This window comes from Engystomops pustulosus, chromosome 1, assembly GCF_040894005.1.
Source record: "Engystomops pustulosus chromosome 1, aEngPut4.maternal, whole genome shotgun sequence".
Lineage (NCBI taxonomy): Eukaryota > Metazoa > Chordata > Amphibia > Anura > Leptodactylidae > Engystomops > Engystomops pustulosus.
Window position 1 is genome coordinate 157,377,313 of NC_092411.1, and position 23,988 is coordinate 157,401,300.

Here is a 23,988-nt window from a genome sequence, read left to right on the forward strand (position 1 = left end):
CTTGCCATGACATCACATCCGCCACCATCACTCTGGCGGAAACTGTCACCTGGGTTAGATGAAAGTCGGCACGGATATCCCATACGCCATCAAGCGTGCTCCGGTGCTCCCGTGGCCGTGGACAAAGCGGGAGAAAAACACAGTCTCCCGAAGGCAGAGGAAAGGGCCGGAACCCGATCGAGGCCTCGGCGGATTCGGGTAGATGATGAGTCCCTGCGCCTTTTCGCAATCCCCCGTCACCATCCCAACTATCGGTGATGAGGAGAGATCTTTCTCTCAACTCCCTGCCCTGTGTAGGGACAGGGGGCCACTGGAGTGTGGATGCAGGAGTGGGGCATTTAACCTCTCTGCTTCGTGTCCCTACAGAGGTCAAGGGCCATAATGGGGGATGCTATGGAAACTGTAGAATATTGCCAATATTGCCAATTTTGAATACCAGGAGGTAGAAAACTTTAGTGGTGGTCTAATGCCTACAGGTTGAAAATCACTGTTTTAGACTATCTACAGCTACAAATTTGTTGCTACATTATGAAAACTTTCCAACCGACACATACAAAAAATGGCAAACCTAAAAGTCAATTTTTAGGTCTCAGGAGGCTAAACAGTGACGGTAGTTTATTTGCCACTAAAGCAGAAAATCTTAAGATGAGACTCTCTAATCGTGGTTATTGATAGAGCCTTGAAAATAGCCATGGAGCAAAAAATAGAGAGGGGTGTAGGCGGATCTAAAAATAGCTCCTCTGGAATAGCTTCTCTGGGCATTTAGCCCATATGAGGAGGTTATCAAGGCAGCAATACACAAAAATTGGCAACTTTTACAGGAGGAAGCACTTTTGGGAGATGCAGTGTGAAACGGACCTTTGATTTCTTTTAGGCGAGTACCACGGTTAAGAAATCAACTAGTGAGTAGTAGATATTTGGTACCTGATGGTAACTGGCAAAAAAATAAAAAATAAAAATGATGTGTCCCTGGGGATAACTTTAAATGTGACCAGTGTAAGTTCTGCAAGTTCAATATAAGAACGAGGAATATCCAGATTGGATTGAAAACTTTTACTCTTTCTCCACTGGAAACAATCGTTCCAAATTAGCCCATGTTAAAGAATGCTGCAGCGTCAATTCAGATGTACTACAGTTTGGAGGCTTGGAAAAAGTGGAGTTGTCTCCAACTGGAGGAGACAGTTTACGTGCCCTTTTGCGTCAGGAGGCTAAATATATTATTAGTCATGATGCTCTAGGAAATATGGGTCTGAAAGATCGGAATGATCCGTCTGTGATTATATATTCCAGCCCATGTAGGTACTTTCCATTATCGTTTGTCTCAGTATTATGATAAGTATGGCCACATAAGATATCATGAGAGACTCCAGCTAGCGAAGTATTATGTGCTTACTAGTTGGTTTCATGTGCTTGTTACCCTTGCTTTTAAATAATGTGTTGTAAGTATTTTAGGTCCTTTGAAGTCACTATGTCTGCACTTCTGATTGTTATGCAGGACGCTGACACATTCGCATTGTGGTTACTATGGTGACACTCCTCCTGGAGGCCTTATATCCGTTGGTTCGGGGACATTAGAGGCTTGAGAAAGCGCACATTGCGAAATACGACCCTTTGCCTACCATGGGTCCTGGGGTCCTCCCTGCAAAAATTCAGTACATTTCTTTCATCTGACTGGCGAGTGCCACTGCCTTTTCTTATTCCACGCTATACAGACTCACTCGTCAACTGAGCACCACTCTGGATACTACATATACTACAATACAATGTTTTGTATAGATACTACAATACCGATCATTGCTTGTCTCTTTTTTTGTCTTTTTATCCCCCTTTTATTTTTGTTCATTTATCCCTAATATTATTGTTGTCATAGTTTGTGCTTCACTCTCTGTACCCTCTCTGCTGCTGTAACGCTGTGAATTTCCCCCTGTGGGACTAATAAAGGATTATCTTATCTTATATACTGAAGCAGTGTTGATATCTCCTACCTAGCTACGTTTGTTGTGTGAACCCAAACATATTGTCTTGTGGTGCCTCAATACGTTTCTTATGGCGATTTTAAAAATATGTAACTGTTAAACTTTGCATAAGTTAGAAGAATCCAATAACAACAATAATATGACTGAAGGATGAGTGTTAACCAACAGGCCTGGATATCAGGGTTGGCGGCTTGGCACATATGGTGTTAAAGTCACCAAGCGAGGTTTTGGACCACACCCATTGGATATCTTTTAGCATTTAAACTATTGTTGTAATACATATACATGGTTATTCTAAAACTAAGAGCAAGGGTTGCTCATGTTAGCCATTCTAAACCTTGAAGAGGTTTCAAAATGAACACTAATAAAGAATAAAATTTACCACAGTGCCAGGATCGCTTTTTTCTGTGAAATAAAGCAGAAGTGGTGGGACACACACCTGAAATCTTCATGTATTTTCCTCCCATCATAGCGCTACAAAGCTGACAGGTCAGTTCTAGATGGAGACCGTGCTAGAATGTTAACTTCTTCTAGGAATCTATACCAAACACTAGCGGGTCCTTTTTTTCACCCAATCAGACGGGTATATTTCCCAATATATTATATAATTTCTACGGTCCAGCAGCTGTCTCAGGTCCAGCAGCTGTCTCAGGTCCAGCAGCTGTCTCAGGTCCAGCAGCTGTCTCGGCTCTTTCCATTCACTTTAATGGGATCTCTGAAAAGCTTCGGACACGGTTCTTAGGACGGGTATAATTATATACCCTACTTCCTAATGTATCATATACATTTCTCACACCCTGAAAGCCTGAAAAGTACCAAGTAATGTACAATTATCTTTGCAAATGACCAATAAGTTAACACAAATTCATAACCATTTCCATATTTTATTGTGGATCATCTTGGACACAATTACAGCAGCGTTTGCAGTACCTTTTCTCTGCCCTCTTCAAGAAATGTGAATAGCAAATTTAACACATACAGATTGAAAACTTCAAGAATCACCAAACATGAATCTGGATAGAAGATATTCTACATGCGGATATATTCAAGGACAAGGTTGGGGTAAAAAAGTAAGTTATATTTGACAGAATTTATAAGATATATTTGATGTCTGAAACCAGGAAATATGATGGGGAAGACCTGGACATACAACACACCAAGAGCAGTGCAAAAGGGTTGCACATGTAACAAGGAGAATTTCACAAATATATTATGTGGTAGATAAAAGTAAAGTAAACCTACAAATAAACTGTAGGAAATATCTATTCTATTACACGACAGAGAACATTATAATTGTCTCTGGTGTATACACTCTAGAAAGCTGAGAACTTAATTTTGACCTGGGCAAAAAGACTTTTTATTGAGGCTCTATTCTTGTATTTTTGGGTAAACAATACTAAATGCGGCACAAAAATATATCCAATAAAGTTGTTACTATGTTCCCATCATATCACGCACAGTACAGAGAGCGGGTTTAGTGTTTCTAATGGTGCAATAATGTGTCTGATTCCTATTCATATGCTTAGGAGATTTTAAAAAAACGTATATCTTGAAAAAGGAAATGTGCCACTTGGAGATTACACCAGGGTTCCAGATTAGAAGACATATGGCCTTGCAGGACCCACAAGTCATACCAAACTAAAGGTTGAAAGCTCCATAGGCAACAATAAGCAATACTTCAATTCTAACCGTCACATAAATACAATTTTATACAGAATAGTGGTACTGTATCTCGATAATGTTTCAGTCAGTTCCAGTAGAAGCATCAGCTATATGTTCTTTTAAATTAGACATTTTAAGAACTTGCAGGGACTTATATTAAGGCACCACCAGTTATTTGTCAAGGTCCTAACATTACTCCAGAATCTGAACATCTTTAACTTTCACAATTCTGCAAAATGATATAAAGGTTTCGATGAAGGTAAAAGTGGTCACTGATTTGTAATATATTTAGGCAGACTGTACAGAACACATAATTGACCAGGTGAAAAGGATAACCTCTTGTCATAACCAAAATTAGTGAAAACACAACAGAGCAAAAAAAAAAAAAGGGAAACAAAAACACACAAACACACATATAAGACACTCTAGATAATCAAAATTGGGAATTTCCAGTTACAGTTCATAATTTATGTGTAGGAATGTGTTGCTGACCCCCCCCCCCCCCCCCAAAAAAAAAATTATGAACTCATGATAAAAAGTAGGTCAAGAAAGCAAGGCTGAATGTTTTACTATTCCTATAGACAGTTCATGCAAAACTGCAAACAATGTCTACGATCATGTTTTATGCTGGACAGCAACTCTATAGTTCTCAGTACTGATTCTTATTTAATGCAAATACTTAGTCATTCGTTCAATAATCTGCTGCATAGATACTTTAAAAGCCACAGCAATCGCTGAAAATCTAGTCAGAGGTATATGCCCATTCTTAGCAAATATAAGCCACAATTTCAGTAATGGCATAGAAATCACACTGGATTCATTGGATACTTATCCACCATTCTGACAGTATATCTTTTCAACTGCTACAGTGGGATTTCAACAAAGTTGTTTTCTAAGAACAAAAAAAAAAATACAAAAAGCAAAAAAAAAAAAAAAAACATGGGCCAGCATTTAATAAAATGAAGCACAATAATGATAAAAAAGAAAAAAAAAAAGTTTATACTTCCAGATGACAGTAAAATTGGGCCTCCTGCAACAATAAGGGACTTGAACATGCGGTCGTGCACCAGTTTTTGACTTTCAGTTTCGATCTGAGTGCGCCTTGCAGGAGGAGCAGAGAGGAGGTGGGGTTAAAACAACAGGAAAGGTTTGATAACTATTCAAGATTCTGAAAGTGTTGCTTTGAGCTCACTGAGAAGGCTGCTGAGGAGAGTTGCTTCACTGCATTTCCCATCAATTGATATAGACTGGTCACCCTTTGGTAAAAATAAAATATAAATTTAGACATGCTCAAGCCCACAAAGTCATTATATATAAAAACATAAAGGGAAAAGATATAACAATCTGTATCCATTTATAGTAGTGTGGACTGATAGATGATATTGCCATTGTGCTTATTTCCTATGTATTTGTATATACGGTGGTACTTGCATGTACCGTTTAATTGTTTATATCCAGTTTTTTTTTTCCTGGATAAAGGCTAGATTATAAACCGTTTATAAACATACAATAATATACATGTTTTTTACTTGATGTTGAATCTCTTCACTTTGTGCAGCAATAATTTGCATCTCGTCATCAGATTAAAGTGGATACCAATTCAGATAAAAGTTTTACTTTGCCGCATTACCTAATAAATGTAGGATCAGTGGATGCAACAGACCACAGGAAACAATTGAGGTGAAATAAGGAAAGCCACTAACCAAATTGGAATACAGATTTGTTAAGTAAATAACAAAGATGTTTTATTATCTGCATGTTACCTTTTTCACCAGTAGACAAGTGTGGTGTCCCTGGATAGACCGGCTGTACATAGATGCACAAGAATCAACTCGTTCAACCACTGGAATGAAAAACAGAAATAAAACTTTGCTACAGGCTTAAATGACACCTACCATCAGTTTGATGGAAGAAGCAGTGACACATTAAATGCTTGTTTCTTAATGGACTAATTGAAACGGTTTTAATAAAATAAATGCATATAAGCTACAAAATTACAAAAATATAGAAATGGAGCCAAGTGCCTCTCGGCATCCCCGTATTAAGGAAGCGTGCATAAATGAAAACCAGGTGATGCCGAGAGGTGCTCAGGCAGCGCCTCCGGCTCATTTACATACAAGTCATTTTCGTAGCAAATATGCCCCATCTTTATACACTTAAAACAGTCACAATGAGTGTATAAAAAAAGCAAGAGTGTCATGCTGGACATTTACCATCAATGAAACTTTGACCTGACATATGTAATGGTTTATAATGTTGTGTTTACTCACCTGTGAAGTGATGATAAAAGCAAATTTTTGCTAACAGATGATGAAATGAAAGACTTGTATTTTCCACTTTGAGGGAACTCATTTTAAGGTCTCCAGATTCCAATAGCTTAGCAAAAGCATCACTAATGGCATAAAAAAAAAATATATATGGTATATATGGTAAAAAGACAGCTTCACAAGTCAAAATAAATCATCTAAAGTTAAGCATCCTATAACAGACATAAGTATAAATATATATTTCCCACACAATAAATACTAATGATAATTTTCCATAGTAGTAGAGTCAGAATCAGAAGTAACAGGGCTATTGGTTGCCAGTATCAAAAACAGCCTCCCTCAAAAAAAAACCCTTTTACATCATATCCAGATCATCATAAACCTCAGACATTTCTGGGAGTATCAACACACAATAAATAGGTGATATATATAATACACATCACTGCTTATATTATTAGTATTATAATTATTAACAACATACAAGTGTTTCTCTATATTTGGAGTCAATACAGAGTGATTTTTTTCAAATGTTTATTTTTGTTAATGTTGAGGATTAGGTCTTACAGCCAAGGAAACCCTAGAAGTGTCATTATCTCAGAATAATAGAATAATTAACCCAAAACACCTGGAAAGGCTTTTCAATCATTTTAAAGGTCCCTTAGTCTGATTCAGTAGGCAACATGAGGAAGACTGCTGACTTGACAGATGTCCAGTAGACAGTCGGTGACACCCTTCACAGGAAGGGTGAGCCACAAAAGGTCATTGTTAAAGAAGCTGGCTGTTCACTGGGTGCTGTATCAAAGCATATTAATTGGAAGAAAAAAAAAGTGTGGTAGCATTGATGGGACATTGATACAAAGACGTATCCAGGACATGGGCTACAAGTGCCGCATTCCATGTGTCATCTACTCCTCACCAACAGACAACGGCAGAAGCGCCTTACCTGGGCCAAGGAGAAAAAGAACTGGACTACTGATCTGTGGTCCATGGTGTTGTTTTCAGAAGACAGACAATTTTACATTTTATTTGAAAATAAAGGTCCCAGAGTCTGGAGGAACATTGGAGAGGTAAAATCCAATCTGTTTGAGGACCAGCCATGTAACCCATGTCATCAGTTGGCCTTCCTTGGCTGTAAGCCATTATCATCATTAAAAGAAATAAACAGTTTGTAATAACTCTATATAATATATACTATTTGCCAATATTCTAATTTATTTATTTAGAAGCACTTGTAGAACAGTTTACAAAAGAGAAATTAGCTTTCACTGCTCGGTCATTAGATCTAATCTATAGCCTTTGTATGCATTAGAATAGTAGTGTGGAGCAGGTATTGTGTAGCATCTTTGTTGTGTTATTCTTTTAAGGAGAGAATTAGTAAAGGGAGTCTACCAGTAGTGTAGATAACAGGTCTGAAGATCTATGTTACTATACTTTGAGTTAACTCGGAATTAGTAGAAGCAGGACAATAAAGGGTATTATATTCCAGGATTGCAGCTAGACTTGGTGCACTCCTGTGTGAGATCTCGACACTGAGCACAGCACAGCCCCTGCTCAGAGTAAGAGCAGTAACAGGATTCTGGTTAGATATTACAGCAGAGGGGACGAGTTGGGTAGCAGTTTGAAAGCAGAGATCTGAGAACGCAGCAGTGTAAGGAGACTTCCCAAGTGCACAAAGTCCTGCTTAAATCCTGGAACATCAGGACTGCAGTACTGCTACCAACATACAATACATACAATACTCAGAGCTATTATTAAACAATATATGCAGTCTTATATGGCCAAAGCTGCTGGTTGACCACCTTTAAAATTTTAAACTGTATAAAAAGAAGTTACCTGTAGCATGGGGTCATAATTAAATAAGAGGAGCAGCTGAAATTGATTTTGAAATCTAATTTCTCATGGGAAGATCCTTCATCATCCTGAGATTAAAACAGAATTAGAAAATTAAATGAATGCAATCAGTGCTTGGGAGAAAACCTACTCATTAGAAATTAATATAGTGTTTTCTGAAAAAAGACCAGGATATTCAGACAGCTTGATAAATCTGCTCCAAAGTCAGAATATTTCTAGGTGCCCATGGCAACCAATCACAGCTTAGCTTTCATTTTACCAGTGCTCACGAATATTTTAAAGGGGAGCTGTAATTGGTTGCCATGGGCAACTAGAAATATTCTGACTTTCAGACAGTTTGATAAAACTTCCCCATAATCTCCACAGAAAAAACAATGTATATTCAGTCATACTTAAACTGCAGTTTAAGTATTTACATTGCAGTGGTGTATTTAAGATGTTTAAGGCTAAACATTCATCATATAAAGCTACATTCACATAAGCACAGGACCAAGTAGAGAATGGAGGGGGACTGATTGCTCCTCACCCCTCCCACCCCCTCAATGAAAGACAAGTGGCCATACTTCAAACCTGCCCAAATAAAAAGGCACCGTGTGCTCACCACGATCGGGTGCCATAGCCCTCAATAATGGCCATGATTTCAAATTGTGTGGCCAGAGCACAGCCCCCATTTTGGTCGTGTGAATGAGGCCTAACCCCCATGCATGAAACATTATCTTGTGGATAGTGTAGAAATGTTTTGTCACTGGAGGTTTCAATTCTGGGACCCCGATCAACAAGAATTAATACAGTTTAAACTCCTTAAAGAGAACCTGTCACCTATAAAAAAAAGCACTAGGAGATGCTTACTAATCTGAGCAGCTCCTAGAACTACCCATTTTTAGCAGTGATAAACTGCTAGCTTTATTGGAACCCTATGATAAAGCTAGCAGACTCTGCCACATAGTACAATAGAAACACAGCGCTTAAAGCAGTCCGGGGGTTTTCATGAGGGGGCGGTACTAGTAAATGGTGACTGCTGCATGAAGCTTGGCAGTCACCGCCGGCCTATGGAGCTTTGAGCTTGGCCCGGTGTTTCTACAGTGCTATGCGGCAGAGTCTGCTAGCTTTATCGGAGGGTTCAGATAAAGCTAGCAGTTTATGACTGCTAAAAATGGCCAAGCGCTAGCTACTAAAGTAAGCAGCTCCTAGTGCCTTTTTTATAGGTGACAGGTCCTCTTTAAAGGGGTTTTCCCATCTCAGCAAATAGATTTAATTGTTTGTATAATGTAAAGTTATACAATTTTCCAATATACTTTCTGTATCAATTCCTCATGGATTTCTAGAGCTCTGCTTGCTGTCATTCTATAGAAAGCTTCATTGTTTATTTCCAGTGGACAGAAATCTCACCACGATGACACAGCTGCACAGCTCACTACATCACACAGCTCTCATTACACTCTCTCTCATGAAATTTGTGCCTTGTTTTGTTAAAAAGATAAATTAGTTTAAAAAAAAGTTTACTTGACTCCCTGCCTGAGATCAACAGGTTAGGCCTGATCCTCTAATTTGTTTCATGGGAAAACCCCTTTAATACACCTTTACTTGACCAAGGCAAGCAAAAAAGGCCCAATAATGGTTACAGTCAAATCTTACAGAACTTACCTTTACTATGAACGCCAATGTTCCTTTCAGTTTCTGGGGCATCACAATACTTTGAACCGTAAACACAAACTGAGCTTCATTGGAGACACCTGCATAAAACATCAATCTGACCAATCATTTTCAAAATGACACGTGACAGCTTGACAGGTGGTTGTAAACATTATATCAGCCACAGGACCACAATCAAGACTGGACAATTATTGACAACCCTGCTGCAGCCACTGGGTATTTGATATATTTTACTATAAGAGTAACTATCATTTGAGATCATTTTAGTATTGTAGCAGGGGGAGTTTTGTAAACATTGTTTTCTTAAAATTTTAAAGGGAACCTGTCACCAACGCACTATTTTACGCTAATAACATGTGCCAAAAGCCCACAACATGACAAATGCATATGTGCTTTTGTCATGTTTGTGGCATGTATACATCAGATAATATCTTCATTATGCCAACGCTCCCTGCCAAGTGCACCCTGACGTCCTGGGGGCTGGGATACAAATTCAAACTGAGATACAGCTCTCCCCACAAGCGTCGGCAATACATGCAGCGGTGAGCTGACGTCACAGAAGGGCGGGAGCTTAGAATCAGGCGTCCCTCCTATGGTTCCTAGTGGCTGCCAGTCCACGACGTCACATGGAGGGATGCTTTCTGTGTGTGGGCACCGCTCAAGGGTAATGAGCAGACAATGGTTTGAATTTGAATACCAGCCCTCAGGACTTCAGGGGGTCGTTGGCAGGGGAGCCAGGTACTTTGGTATAATGGCGATATTAGCTGATGTACACATGCCACAAAGCACACATGCATTTGTCATGTTATGGGCTTTTGGCACAAGTTATTAGTGTAAAATAGTGTGTTGGTGACAGGTTCCCTTTAAGAAACTCAGCTTGGCGTATGTGTCCATGGAGATCAAATAAGGCCTAAAACTTACAGTTCTGAGCAGTGAGGATTAACTCTTTCTGGTTAGGGAATTTTATAGGAAATATTGTTTAACAGATCCTATTTATCCTGCTGAGATCGGCAGACTGTGTCAGACGAACGGAGCTCTGCCCGCTGTGTGCTCCCTGCATCATCTCTCTGCACTGCACTAAGTGATGCTATGTTCACTTTGTGATATTTGGGGTGGTGAAAGGTCCTCTTTAAGTACTAACTTTGAGCCCCTACCCAACATAGTGTTAGGTATATGATGCATCCACTTATCATGTGTGGGTGGAGGGACTGTAGATGTCGATAGAACTGGGGCACGTTCAACAGCAGAGTGTCCCCATATTCAAATAGTCATTTGAATATAGATTCGAAAATTGGGACTGCAATGGGAGAGTAAGTTTTAGAAACCTAAAATAAGAACTGTCGGGCAGGTCAAACTTACTGTGGAATAGCTTATATGTGAACTTAACACTCTTCCCTCCCCTCACCCCAAGGTGTGGATTCCCATGGTCTTCCTGCAGCTGGCCCTTAGGTAGCCTGACTACTTACAGATTATAGCAACACAGTCTATCTTCTAGGTCTACAACACTTACATACCCCCTCCAACATTATTCTTAATTGGTTCAAACTTTTCAATAAATACACCATTTATAAAACATATGTGAGAAACGGTAAAATTTATATGTTATCTAAAAATAAAAAGCACGTTTGAACATGCAATTGCTTGTCCTTTATGCAACATACCGAATACTTTTGTAGGCATAACTGACATTACAGGGGATACATTTAAAAAGTGTAACACCATTAGTCAGACTGTAAACTCACCTGGAGGCAACTGGAAAGGTATAGGTATCCCATCATGAACAGAGGATCCTTCAGGCCTTTGCATTTTGGTATTTAAGGAGTCTAAAACATTAAGCTCCATACTCTTAAGAAAACATTGACTCTGGTTTTCTAAGATGATGGAGACTGTGACCTGACTCTCCTTCTGCAAATCTCCTTGAATGTCATACATCTGTTATAAAAACAAAGTATAGTTTCTAAACAAGGCAATAAGAAAAATATTTGTTTGATTCTAAAAGGTAAATTGTCAGGGCAATTTGGGAGACCAAATCACCCACAGGTCCGGAGGTTTAGTGTCCCAAATCACTTTGGCACCTGTGCGTTGCAAATAATAGTGAAGCCGGCATAGTACACCCTGGCTTAGCTGCACAAGCACTGTAGATAAAGTGCATGCACAGTGAAGTTGGGACATTATCGTGGCCTCATTGAAAGGGAATGCAGCGCAGTGGGATCTTGAGATGCAAGTCCGATGTGTGTCTCATCAGTCTCACATCTAAGTGTAAAAGTTATTTTTCTCAACGTTCAGCCCTAATAAAGGACAATTTGTGATCCTAAACAACTCCATAAGGACCTATAGTTGGTTTAGGGTGCCAAATCAACCCAACAGGCCCTCATATAACGTATTATATTAACATTTAAAAATGATAACCATTTATTTTTAAGATAGAAAATCTGCTTTGAATTCTACAGATTCTGTGGCGAAATCCATATGTAGGTCTATGGATATTGACCTACATATGAATATTGAACTACACTATTTTCAGCAAAATTTCCACACACGCAGAAAACACAGGTGATGGATTTTGGCACAGATTTCTCCAGTGAAGTTCTGTGCCAAAATAAGCTTAGCGTTTCTCAAGCAGCACAACATTGGCATCTACTTTTAGATGTTTGAAAACTTCAAATTGTATTAATCTTAGATTATTAGACTGTACATTTCACACTGACAAGAAACCTGTGCCTCAAAACAAATGTGTGTTTTCACTTACCATCTTGATATACTTGTTTTCAGCCAAAAGCTTGTAACTGGACATTGGCTGTACAAATAAATAGGGAGAAAACATAAAATACATATTTCTAACCTCCTAGCACCATGCAACAAGTAAACATTATTTACAGCCTATTATGTTAATCTAAAGGTCTCATTTTCTTACTGGAAGAGGTTCTTCGTCATCTAACGTCCCATTATGAACAGATTCAGAATGATCATCCGCATGAGATTCATGGCGATGGTGATGATGGTGATGTTTCTTCTTTCGAGATTTCTTATCCTCCTTTGGCTCATCCTTATCTTTCTTGTGCTTTTTTTTGTGTCGATGAGATTTCTGCTAAAACAAGAAAATAGTGTAGTAGCAACTTTATTAGTTTATGAATATTAAACGTTTCTACTAATACTAGGCCAAAAGACTTCTGGTGACACAAATTGCTCAGTAAACTAGAGTCACAACTACAAAGATGCTAAAAAAAAGAATACATGTACCAGGGTGTACACCACCCTGATCAAAAAGTGATACAGTCCATATGTCAAATATATGTATTTAGCCATGATCAAGTTGAGATTAGTTGGACAACAGGCTTCAAGAATGGATTACAGGCAGTCCCCGGGTTAGAGTGATGCCACAAGTGGCGTTTTGAACGCGTTTTTGGCCTGCTATTAAGCAGTCCATCAAAAACGCAACGTTTTTGAAAAACACATGCATTTTTGACCAGTTTGAATTAAGATAATTGGTCAAAACTATCAAAAACGGGCCAAAAATGCGTTCCGATCGCAGCCCCGGGACTGCGCGATCCTCCTCCGGCTGCCGGGTCCTGCCTTCTGACAGGACCCGGCTGCGCATGCTCAGTGTGTTACATTACACAGCATTATACATCTGTATTACAATGTGTAATGTGAAGAAGAGCTTGAACGAGCTAACCTGTAAAAGTAAATAAAAAAGTTAAACATTACATAAAAACATTTTTTTAATAAAAACAATTAAAGTTAAAGTCCCCTAAACACAAATATTCCCTATACACATGCAATAAAGTGAAAAAAACACAAAATTGTCAAAAAACCCCACATATTTGGTATCGCTGCATCCGTAACAATCCGTACAATAACTCAAACATTATTAGACCCGCTCGGTGAACGCGTAAAAACAAAACCCGAAAAACACACCAAAAATGTACATTTTTCATAAAATCTCTACACAAAAATGTCCTAAAAAGTGATCAAAAAAAGTTATGTGCACCAACATGGTACCACTGAAAAGAACTCAACACGTAAAAAATAAGCCCTAAACTAGCTCTGTCAACCAAAAAATATTAAAGTAACATCTCCGAAAAGATGGTGATGCAAAAACAAATGAGATTTCCTCTATATTAGTTTTTATCCAGTAAAATTGTACAAATAAATGAATGAAAAACTATATAAATGAGGTATCACCGTAATCGTGGTGATCTGTAGAATAAAGATAATATAGTTTTTTAGTGTATGGTGTACTACCCCCAAAAAATACCAAAAGAAAGTAAACCAAAATTGACAACTTTCTTTTCACCCATACATTCAAGAATTAATAAAATCTCATCAATAAGCTAATGACCCACTAAAATGAAGTATTTGTAAAGTGTGTCTCATGTCGCACAAAATAAGCCCTTATATGTCCAAATTGCCAAAAAAATAAACATTGTATAGCCAATAAAAAGTGACGATGCATAATCTGCTCTGAATGGGGCAGCTCCCCCCTCAATGCCCTGGCATGTGCCCATACAGCAGGTTATCACCACATATGGGGTATTGTTATATGCGGGAGGGATTGGGTATTAAATTTTGTGGAGCGTTTTGGTATTTTATCCACTGAAAAATTGTACATTTTTTGAAAAACACATTCATTTCGCCAAAAAATTTTTATCTGATTTTGTTTTAACCCCTGTAAAACAATTAAAGGGTTAACAAACTTCATAAAAGTTGTTTCACGTACGTTGAGGGGCGTAGTTTCTATAATGGGGTAATTTATGGGGTTTACTTTTATTTAGGTCTCTCAAAGTGACCTAAAAACCTGAGCAGGTCCCTCAATAGCAGGATTTTGTGTTTTTTATGAAAACGTTCAATGCCCCTTAACATCTTACAAAAATAAGAGTATGCATAAAAAACCATGTCCACATAAAATAGACATTCGGTGAATGTTAGTTATTAAGTATTTTTGTGGTTATGACTATGTATGGAAAAATTAGAACATTTTGAAGTTCGAAAATCAAGAATTTTTCCAAATTTTCACCAAATATTTGATTTTCTCATAAATAAACGCAACACATAACACCAAAATTTTTCAACTAACATGAGGTACAAAGTGTCACGAGAAAACAATTTTAAAAACACTTGGATATGTTAAAGCGTTCCGAAGTTATAACCACTTAGCACTAACCACAAGGCAGATTTGAAAAAAATGTGAAGTGTCAGGAAGGTGAAAAGTGGCTTCGGCGTTAAGGAGTTAAAAAGTCGGGTTGTCATAAGAACCAGGATTATCAATAAAGTTTAATTGCAGACACCTTTGTTAACTGTTACAGCTGATCATTGTAGCCTGGGGCCAAAGTAGAGTAAATTACCAATTACCAGAGGTCCGTTTGTAAATAGGGGTCGTCTGTAAGTCGGGTGTTTTTAAGTAGGGGACCGTCTGTATCCCCTTCATCAGGTACAATAGATTATGCATAACAACCAGGGCAAGGTTCTCCACTTGTGTCATAGATCCCAGTGTCATATGGATACATATCGCGAAGAGAAACTAACAAGAGTTTCTCTCATACGTTGGGGATGCCAGGAAAGCCAGATTGGGATGTATCCTTGGGTAACCTTAGCGTCTGACAACAGGCATGCAAAAGCCCGATTATTCCGCATACCATTATTTGGTGCATACCATTATTTGGTGCACAGGTTCCCCCCTTTCAAGGTAAATTCCCATTGATAACCCTTCTAACTTTTATCTACAACTACAAAGAATAAAGAACATATAGCAATGACCACCTTTTCTGGTTCTTCCTCATTTCTTTCTTCTTGTACTTCTGTTTTTGTGAGCTCTTCGGGTTCTTGCTCAGTTGTAATGACTTCTGGTAGGCTTTGGGCGGCAGGGTCCTGTAAGGAAACTAGATGCTCTTAACGCCTTCCAATATTATAAACATTGTCACATAAAATGACAGATAAGTAATCTGTTTGAATTATATTGCCTGTTGTAACCCCTCATATGAAGGGAGAGCATTTCATCCCATTATAGATATATAAAAATATATACAAAATAAAATGATATACAAAAATCTATAACTTTTAAATTTTTCCATGTAAAGAGTTGTGCGATGGCTTGTTTTCTGCATAACAAATAGCACTACATAGTGATGGTATTTAATATTCTGTTAAGGTAAACCTGCTGATAGATCAAATCCTGTCATTTCTACTTGTTCTATTTTCCTAAAATCATTGTAACAGAGACTTCATTATAAGATGGCGCCGGCCTCGTGATCATAATGAAAACAATTAAGGCTAAAGAATGTCAACAAGACAGCCAACGCACACTAAAAGAGGATGTCTTGAATCCTACCCTAACAATTCTATGCCGTATACTGGGAAGCGGTAAAAAAAATTCTGAATGCAGTGAAAATGATGAAAAAACAGATTTGAGCCATTTCTTATGGGCTTGGATCTTACGTCTTTCACTGTGCGCCCTAAATGGACAGGTCTACTTCATTCATTTGGTCAATATGATCACATGGATACCAAATTTGTATAGGTTGTACAATGTTTTCATACATAGATAGATCGGGCTTTTTCGGACGTGGCAATACCTAATTTGTTTATGATTTTTACTGTTTATTTCTATGACTTCTAGGGAAAGGGGGGTGATTTTAATTGTTAGTTTTTTTTAATATAAATTTTCTATTTTTTATTTTTTGCTATTTTTCAGACTCCCTAGGGTACTTTAACCTTAGGTTGTCTGCTTGATGCTACCATATATTGCCATACTATAGTATGGCAGTATATGGGGATTTTGCACACCATCTATTGCAATGTGCAAATCGCCTAAAACATGATAGCCTCGGATCTTTGAGTGATCAGAGGCTGACATGGCAACGGATCACCGCTCCCCGATGCAGTCAAAGCTTGTTAATGCTTTGCAAGCACCGATCACGGGTGTTAACTTCATTGTGAAGCAAGCACCCAGTGAGTATGAAGAGGGCTGAGCCCGTGAGCCCTTTTCATACTCCCCCATGCGTAATAAAACCTAGAACCACGGATCTACTTTATAAAGGTAGATCTGGTGGGTATGTGCCTCTATTTTAAGGGCTAATCCGCACATCCCCTGTATCTCTTTATAACTTTTATTTCCCTAATATGCTAATTTTTTAAAGAGGCTACTGGGGCGTGGAGAAGGCAAAGCTCAGGCTACACCGCGCGGCTACTCCACGCCCCAGTAGCCTCTTTGATCCTCCTACCAGATATCTTCGGCACACAGCTACGAGGAGCAGTAGGACTGGAGCAGTGACCATGCAGTCGCGGGCCTGTTCTGCGCATGCTCACACCACCAGGGAGGTCCGCGTAGCTGCGCACCAAAAGATATCTGGTAGGAGGATCAAAGAGGCTACTTGGGCGTGGAGTAGCCACACCGTGTAGCCTCAAGCTCCAGCTACTCCACGCCCCAGTAGCCTCTTTAGAAAATTAGCATATTAGGGAAATAAAAGTTATAAAAAGATACAGGGGACGTGAGGATTAGCCCTTAAAAGGGCTATTCTCACATACAATAGAGGCACCTACTACCCGTTCTACCTTAATAGGCACATCCGTGGTGGTAGGTTTCCTTTAAAAGTTTTCAGGCCAGAGAAAAGAAAGTATACTGACCCTTAATACTGCTGGTTTCCTGATCTTCAGCACTTTTTTTTTTGTTTTTATTTTATTTTTTGGGGCGGGGGGGTTGATATGTGACCTTTGGCTTTCATTATCAGACAGTTTTTTTTCCGCAATTCACCCTGCCCTGTTGCAAAAGTTCAATAGTAATAGGTTTCCCATTTGCAAGACGCCATTCACCCCATTTATAGGGGACAGGTGTACTGCTGAGAGCAAGAAGCATTATTTTTCATACCTTTATATGTAACTAGATCAGTGGTGTGAACAAGCAAGACAGCATTTTAATAGGTTTCCCCATATTACCAACTGGGTACTTTCTGTGCAAACTGAATAATTGTAAGGATGAAAAAGAATTATTTTAGTGTTTACAGACCTGTTCCTCTGGAGGCATCTGCGAGCCAGCAAGCCAAAAATCCATGTCCTGACAAGAAAGTAAACAATGGGTAACCACTATAAGGAACTGTACTCAGTACAAAGGCTAGATTTAAAGAGATGATGTTTAATTACTCACATCTGCAGGAGTCTTTTCCTGTGACTTTCCGGCCTCATCCTTTCCTTCGGCTTCATCTTCCCTGGCTTCCTTGGTAGTAGACTTCTTACGTTTTGTCTTCTCTTCTTTCTCTTTACTTTTCTGTTACAAAAAGGTAAAAATAGAACCAAGCATAATTAAATGATGTGTGATATGGGTTATAAAAATCAGAGTACTTGAAATAAGACAACAAAGGGCACATCATGTGTTTTGGTTACTGAGCATCATCTGTGGACCAGCTCTTGGTATGTGTGTTGAAATAGACAGCATGAGTAAGGCCTAGCAGCCTAATTGATTAACCCCTTGTCACCGATTTCTGTTAGAAGTGCTTGGCAGAAGTTTATTCTATTCTCTCTTTTGAACATTAAAATGTGCATGCGTAGGGAGATCATGAATACCATGAATGTGCTGCGGTCAGCAATCTCCATCATCTCCATAGAGATTAATGGAGAAGAACGGTCATGTGCTGCAGTCTGCTCCATTACTCTGACAGAGCGACGAAGGGTCCGACAGACCATTCTTTCGTGATCTGTAGGGGTCGTAGCACTGAGACCGCCACTGATCAGCAAGCTAGGCCGTGTCTCTTGGATAGGGCCTAATTTTACTTTATGAGAAAAACCCTTTAAGGGAAGTGGAAGGAAGTCATGCGCTGGTAAAGTGAACTACCTTCTTTTCTTTCTTCTTCACTCTTTCAGACTCGGGTTGTCTTTTCTCCTTCTTGCTAGGCTTTTTAACCTTTTGATCCAATGTGGAGGCATCATTATCAGGAGATTTGAGGCCATCTGTATTTCGGTGCCTCTGAACTGGAAGTTTTTCAGTGTCTGCCAAAGGCCTAGAAAAGAAGGACTGTATTGTTGGTGCATGTATTTTGTTCTGCATGTTAAATAAAAAGATGTTAATCTGTAGCAAAGAATCGAAAAACAGGCCTCCTGAATTTTATGAGGACCTCTCCATCAATGCCAAAACGGTCACAAACTAAGCCAACAGTGTACCTCTACAAAAACAGTTATATACAACAAAAAATTGTCATGGGATTACATACTTGTCTAAATCTATATCCAGGGCTCTGTAGGGATCATTTGGGTCTTTGTCATCATCATCACTAGGAAGGGCATTCTAGGATAAATAGAAAAGTGGAGTAAATAACAAACATACAGTATATTGTTTGCTAGGACTTAATAGTTAAGGTATTACAGATTAAAGAGAGCATTTCAGGATTTTTTTACTGATAGCGCATCTGAAACTGATCTCCTAACCTGAGAGGAAAAGGACACACTTGGCATTAGGTCATTTAAGAAAATCCTGAAATACAATGGCAATTCGATCTTTGGAATTATAATGCTACATTGAGTCTCAATGATAAAAGTTTCATTTAAAACTACAGTGGAAATAAAGATGTCCCCACCATGGCAAGAGAAAAAAGCATGTAAAAAGCACACTAAACTCTTCCTGCAACCACCACTAGTGTATACCCCCGCATGACTAATGATTAAGATACAGGTAATTTCACAAAATACATTTCTTCGCACTTTAGTCCCAAAACTTATAAACGTCACATATGTTCTAAATTTAAATTTTTTAACTAGCAACCTCAGGCATCTCCTCCGTAATTATGTCTACATGATGAGCAGGGGCAATGTCCTCATCACTTTCTGTGTGAACAGATTTGTGCCGACGAGTCTTTCCACTTTTCTTGTCTTTATCTTTCTTTTTCTTTTTATCCTTTTCTTGGCGCTGTTTGGTCCTGCGTTCCTCTTCTAGCTTCACATATTGGTCAGAATTGGGGAGCCCTAATAAAGCAATTGTATAATGTCAGACATTTTTCTACACCTCACAAAACAACAGGCAAAATAAACAAAATATTAAATAAAAATAAATCAATGAAAAATAAAAAGTGAATACAGGCAGTCCCCGGTTACATACAAGATAGGGTCTGTAGGTTTGTTCTTAAGTTGAATTTGTATGCAAGTTGGAACTGTATACTTTATCATTGTAACCCCCAGCCAAATTTTTTTTTGGTCTTGGTGACAATTGGATTTTAAAAATGTTGGATTCTCATAAGAATCAGGATTAACACTAAAGCTTCATTACAGACACCTGTCATTACTGTTATAGCTGTTTATTGTAGCCTAAGGATAAAGTACAGTAAATTACCAACATCCAGAGGTCCGTTTGTAACTATGGGTCGTATGTAGGTCAGGTGTCCTTAAGTAGGGGACCGCCTGTACATGTTTCTGTATTGTAACGAGAAAGTTTACACACCGGATCAAAACAGCTAATCCAATTTGAATATCACTAAAGCATTTTTGACAGATCTCCAAAATAAATCACACCCAAGGTGAGTGACAAAGTTACAGGACAACTCAAACTGGATAGTAAAGTTTAAAAAGATGGCTCTGCCATCAATAGCCAATAAGTGGGAATCAGTCACTTTCTGTCATCTCTCCGGACTCCACTACAAAAACACTGCTTTCATCTTCAGTACCAGTCACTTGTAACCTAGATCATTATATAGTATACATGGCACTTATACTTATTTAGGGTAACAATATACTAACCAAGAAACAGAGGTGCACCTGTGAAATATGGCTAGCACACACACCTACATTTTGTATTATAGATGGTTCATAGTGTGGAACTCCCTCATCACTTCACCACATTCCTTAAAAAGGACCCCATCAGGCACATCTAGCCTCCCAAACCGAAGGTTCAACCTCATTTTCTGAAGAGAGAGTATCTTGGCAAAATGATATCAAAATCAGCGGCTTCTGTGAATTACAAAATGACCCCCACTCTGGATTGAAATCCTGTGAATTGGGTCAGACTGTGTTTTCCTGAGCTAAGCCAAGTCAGGTGACAACACCCATTTCTTGAAAACACACCCCATTGCATGTTTACAAGAGGACAGAGGAGAAAGGGGTGTTGTAGCCTGACTCAGGACAGCTGAAGAACAGCTGTCTGACTCAATTCACAGGATTATTATGCTGTGGGGTGGGTCATTTTACTCATTTCAATATCCCTCACGCAGAGCAATTCATTAGAGAAAATGTGGAATGACCTTTGGTTTGGGGGCTAGATGTACCTGACAGGGTCCCTTTAATCACAACCTGTTCAGTGTGTGTTCTTAAGACCATTAGTTCATGAAGATTTTTTATTTGAAAAGGGAGAAAGGAGAAATGAGCGTTTCATACCTGGGACTTTCAGAGGCACAGAAAGATCAATCTGCACAACAGGTATATGGTCAACACCAGGCGAGTCTTGGTAAAGCTGTGGCAAAGAAATACACTTTAAAGATTGTGAAAAAGTACATAACTATAAGAAATTAAAACAAGGAATGAAGAACTTGCATATAAATGATAATTAACTTAAAAGAAACTTACCATGAACCTACCATCATAAGTAGACCTGGTGCTAGATCCCTGCTGCCTGCCTCTGCCCTAATCTTTATTTTACTAATCCTAGAACCTAACCAAGCTTTTTAATATGTAAATTACCTGCCGAAGATAGTGGGGTGTGGAGTAGCAAGACCAGCAGAATCTACTCCACGCTGCCATAGCCTTTACATTACCACCTTCTAGCGTGTCCACTTCATGCTTGCCAATGCACACAAGCAGCAAACTCACTGCCGGCTTCTATAGTGCTCCTGTGCTGGGCTTAGGAAAGCGGTGTGCGTCTGCACTGCACTATGCACATGTGCATTAGCTCCAAGGAAGTAACCCTCCAGCAAAGCTGCTCTCGGATTTGATCGCCTTGAAGTCTTGGGGAGGGGGGGGGGGGGTTTGCTGGGGGGACAGTGATTGGTTACCATGACAGCCTTGCGTCATACAAAGACCCGAATTTTAACTCATCAGTTACAATGTGCGATTTGCACGTTAGTTTATTTTCTCTGAATGCCTTCTACAACAAGCTATAACTAACATTTTTCCAGCTGTATGGGGTCTTGTTTTATTCGGGTCGAAATGTAGCTTTTGAGAGCACCATTTCGGGTGTCATATGTCCTACTGATGAACTTTTAATAACCCTTTCTTTAAATATACTTGAACGCAAATATGAGAAAAATTATTATATTAAAATTTATAATTTTAGAAACAAAAAACAAAAACACACCCTTCATTTACATAATCAATGAGGAGGAAAAAATACACCACCACTTTTGAATGCATTTGTCAATGTAGCTGAAAGAGGGCTCATATAAGAGGCCTTTTACCCAGTAAATAGCAACAGTGGGATACCTTGTGCGGTGATGGAGAGCTTTTTATGTAGAACGGGTTATTGGCTTGTTCTTCCTTCCGTGCAGCACGTCTCTGGGGACGAAAAAAAAACACTGAGGTACAGTTATAGTGTAACAGCAAATCTGTGGTCAACACATCATCAATACATGGAAAACTTTAACAATTAGGTACAGTGAAATTTCTCCAGAAGTCCACCCCTTTGCAATACCCCCACCATAAAAGATTGATTTTTACCCCCTATTATACTTTATGGAAGCTCTCCCCCTTTGAGCAGCGCATCCCTTTAACCCTTTATCTCCCAAGGATGGATAATTTTTTTCTCCTGAAAGATAAGAAACTCCTCTTTCATGCAAATCTAAAATTGGGCTTCTAGGTGCCAATGTATGGCAATCTTCCAGGCCATCAGCGGCGCCAATCACTCAGAATAGTTCCTTTTCATAAATGAATATCTTTATTCATAGGCTGAATAATACGCGTTTCGAGCCCGGACCGGGCTCTTCCTCAGTTATATACAGCATATAACTGCTGAGCAGATTACCAATAATATATTTTTTTTTTTTTACCAAGCCAGAAACTGCTTTCACACATGTGGCGCTTTTCTTTCTTCTCTTTCTAATTCTGCTTCTAGGTGCCAGGGATATAGAGATATTCACGTCTAAAGTGAGAATTTCGGGTGCAATTTTATATAAGATGTATATATCCATAGCTATATCACTCCCAGCTGCACTTTAAATAGCCACTTTAAATCAAAGGCTGCAGGGAGAATCTTGGAAGAAGGATGCACATAGGAGCTTCAGAAAGCTCACATATAAAGTAAATATAGACTATTGCTTAAAAATTTTTTGCAACCGGTGTTTACATGTTCATGTTATTCATATTATCATAGTTTATACGGTTAAAAAAGACACATTTCCATCAAGTTCAACCTAGGAAGGAAAGGGACTGGATAAGGAAGGGATTTAGGGTAAACAATTCTATATAACAAAACCATCAATGATATTTAGGTGTAAAAAGGCATCTAGGCCCTTCTTGAAAATCTCTTCTGACCCTGCTGTGACCAGCGCCTGAGGCAGGCTATTCCACAGATTGATAGCCTCTGGTGATTAAACCTTGTTTTCTCCAGATGGAGACAGTGTCCCCTTGTCTTTTTATTTGATTTAATCTGGAACAACTTATCACCATATTTTTTGTATGGACAATTCATATATTTATATAAATTAATCATGTCCCCTCGTAGTCGTCTCTAAATAAATCTAGTTGTTTTAATCTTTCCTCATAACTGAGACCCTCCATACCCCTTATCATGTTTGTGCCTCTTTGTTGAACCCTCTCCAGCTCCATGGCATCCTTTTTATGGACCGGTACCCAGAACTGGACAGAATATTCCAGGTGAGGCCGAACCAATGCCTTGTACAGTGGTAATATTACATCCCTATCCCTAGAGTCCATACCACTTTTGATACATGATAAGATCATCTTGGCTTTAGAGGCAGCTTGCATGTTGTTATTTAATTTATGATCTACTAGTACACCCAGGTCCTTCTCAACAAGAAGAGTAAATCTGGGAGATTCCCAAGGACATATGTTGCTTGTTGATTATTAGCCCCCAGGTGCATAACGTGCATAATCATATTGTGGGATTGTTCTTTTTTATTTTACGGACATTGAGTGAGAATAAAACTTGGATGTTCTTGCTTAATGTGGCAACATATTATCAACGTGACCCAGAAATTGTCCAAAAGTCGTATGTTACATGAAAAACACGGACACAGCCCTGAATAAAGTTAAGTACGTTATTGTTCTGCTAATACAATAGCATATATTACATCAATCAAAGTGATCTTTGTTATCTCATTAGTTTGGTTTATGGATATATAGTTTCTTATTTAGGTTAACGTTGTGTTAGAGAGTGTAGAATAAAAGATCTGTGTGAAACTCCTTGCAATTTCTGCAAAAAATGTTTAGGGCATCCCGTGAAATTAACGTTCCCTTTGCTGCATATTTTGGTGAATATACACATGTGGGGAATGTATGAACTCTTCACATTTTCTTTAACAAGGTAGGTTGGATTTGCATAGATTTTAGTGGAAATGTTGAATGTCATTTTATCACAGTTTCCTGCAAAGTAGCATAAAGGTGGTTGTGTGGATCACTTTTTTTTGTATACATGATGGTCTGTGTTTTCCAAC

The 23,988-nt window shown here is 38.7% G+C and overlaps 1 protein-coding gene across 2 annotated transcripts in view; it reads right to left on the reverse strand.

Annotated features, from left to right (window-relative positions):
* Positions 1 to 2,840: 2,840 nt before the first annotated feature.
* Positions 2,841 to 23,988, reverse strand: part of AP3D1 (adaptor related protein complex 3 subunit delta 1) — a 57,225-nt gene continuing 36,077 nt past the window's right edge. Inside the window, exons 18-33 of one of the 2 annotated variants that reach the window (XM_072112650.1) lie at positions 21,800 to 21,871; positions 20,759 to 20,834; positions 19,158 to 19,357; positions 18,610 to 18,683; positions 18,234 to 18,399; positions 17,550 to 17,669; positions 17,412 to 17,459; positions 15,170 to 15,277; positions 12,324 to 12,494; positions 12,159 to 12,206; positions 11,152 to 11,341; positions 9,401 to 9,489; positions 7,739 to 7,824; positions 5,909 to 6,030; positions 5,402 to 5,481; positions 2,841 to 4,894 (exon numbers count right to left, since the gene is read on the reverse strand). In XM_072112650.1, coding sequence (XP_071968751.1) covers positions 4,799 to 4,894; positions 5,402 to 5,481; positions 5,909 to 6,030; positions 7,739 to 7,824; positions 9,401 to 9,489; positions 11,152 to 11,341; positions 12,159 to 12,206; positions 12,324 to 12,494; positions 15,170 to 15,277; positions 17,412 to 17,459; positions 17,550 to 17,669; positions 18,234 to 18,399; positions 18,610 to 18,683; positions 19,158 to 19,357; positions 20,759 to 20,834; positions 21,800 to 21,871 — 1,746 coding nt within the window. In that variant the 3' untranslated portion in view covers positions 2,841 to 4,798. Of the gene's footprint in view, positions 4,895 to 5,401; positions 5,482 to 5,908; positions 6,031 to 7,738; positions 7,825 to 9,400; positions 9,490 to 11,151; positions 11,342 to 12,158; positions 12,207 to 12,323; positions 12,498 to 15,169; positions 15,278 to 17,411; positions 17,460 to 17,549; positions 17,670 to 18,233; positions 18,400 to 18,609; positions 18,684 to 19,157; positions 19,358 to 20,758; positions 20,835 to 21,799; positions 21,872 to 23,988 lie in introns of both variants that reach the window. The other variant, XM_072112642.1, reaches the window with a different exon arrangement.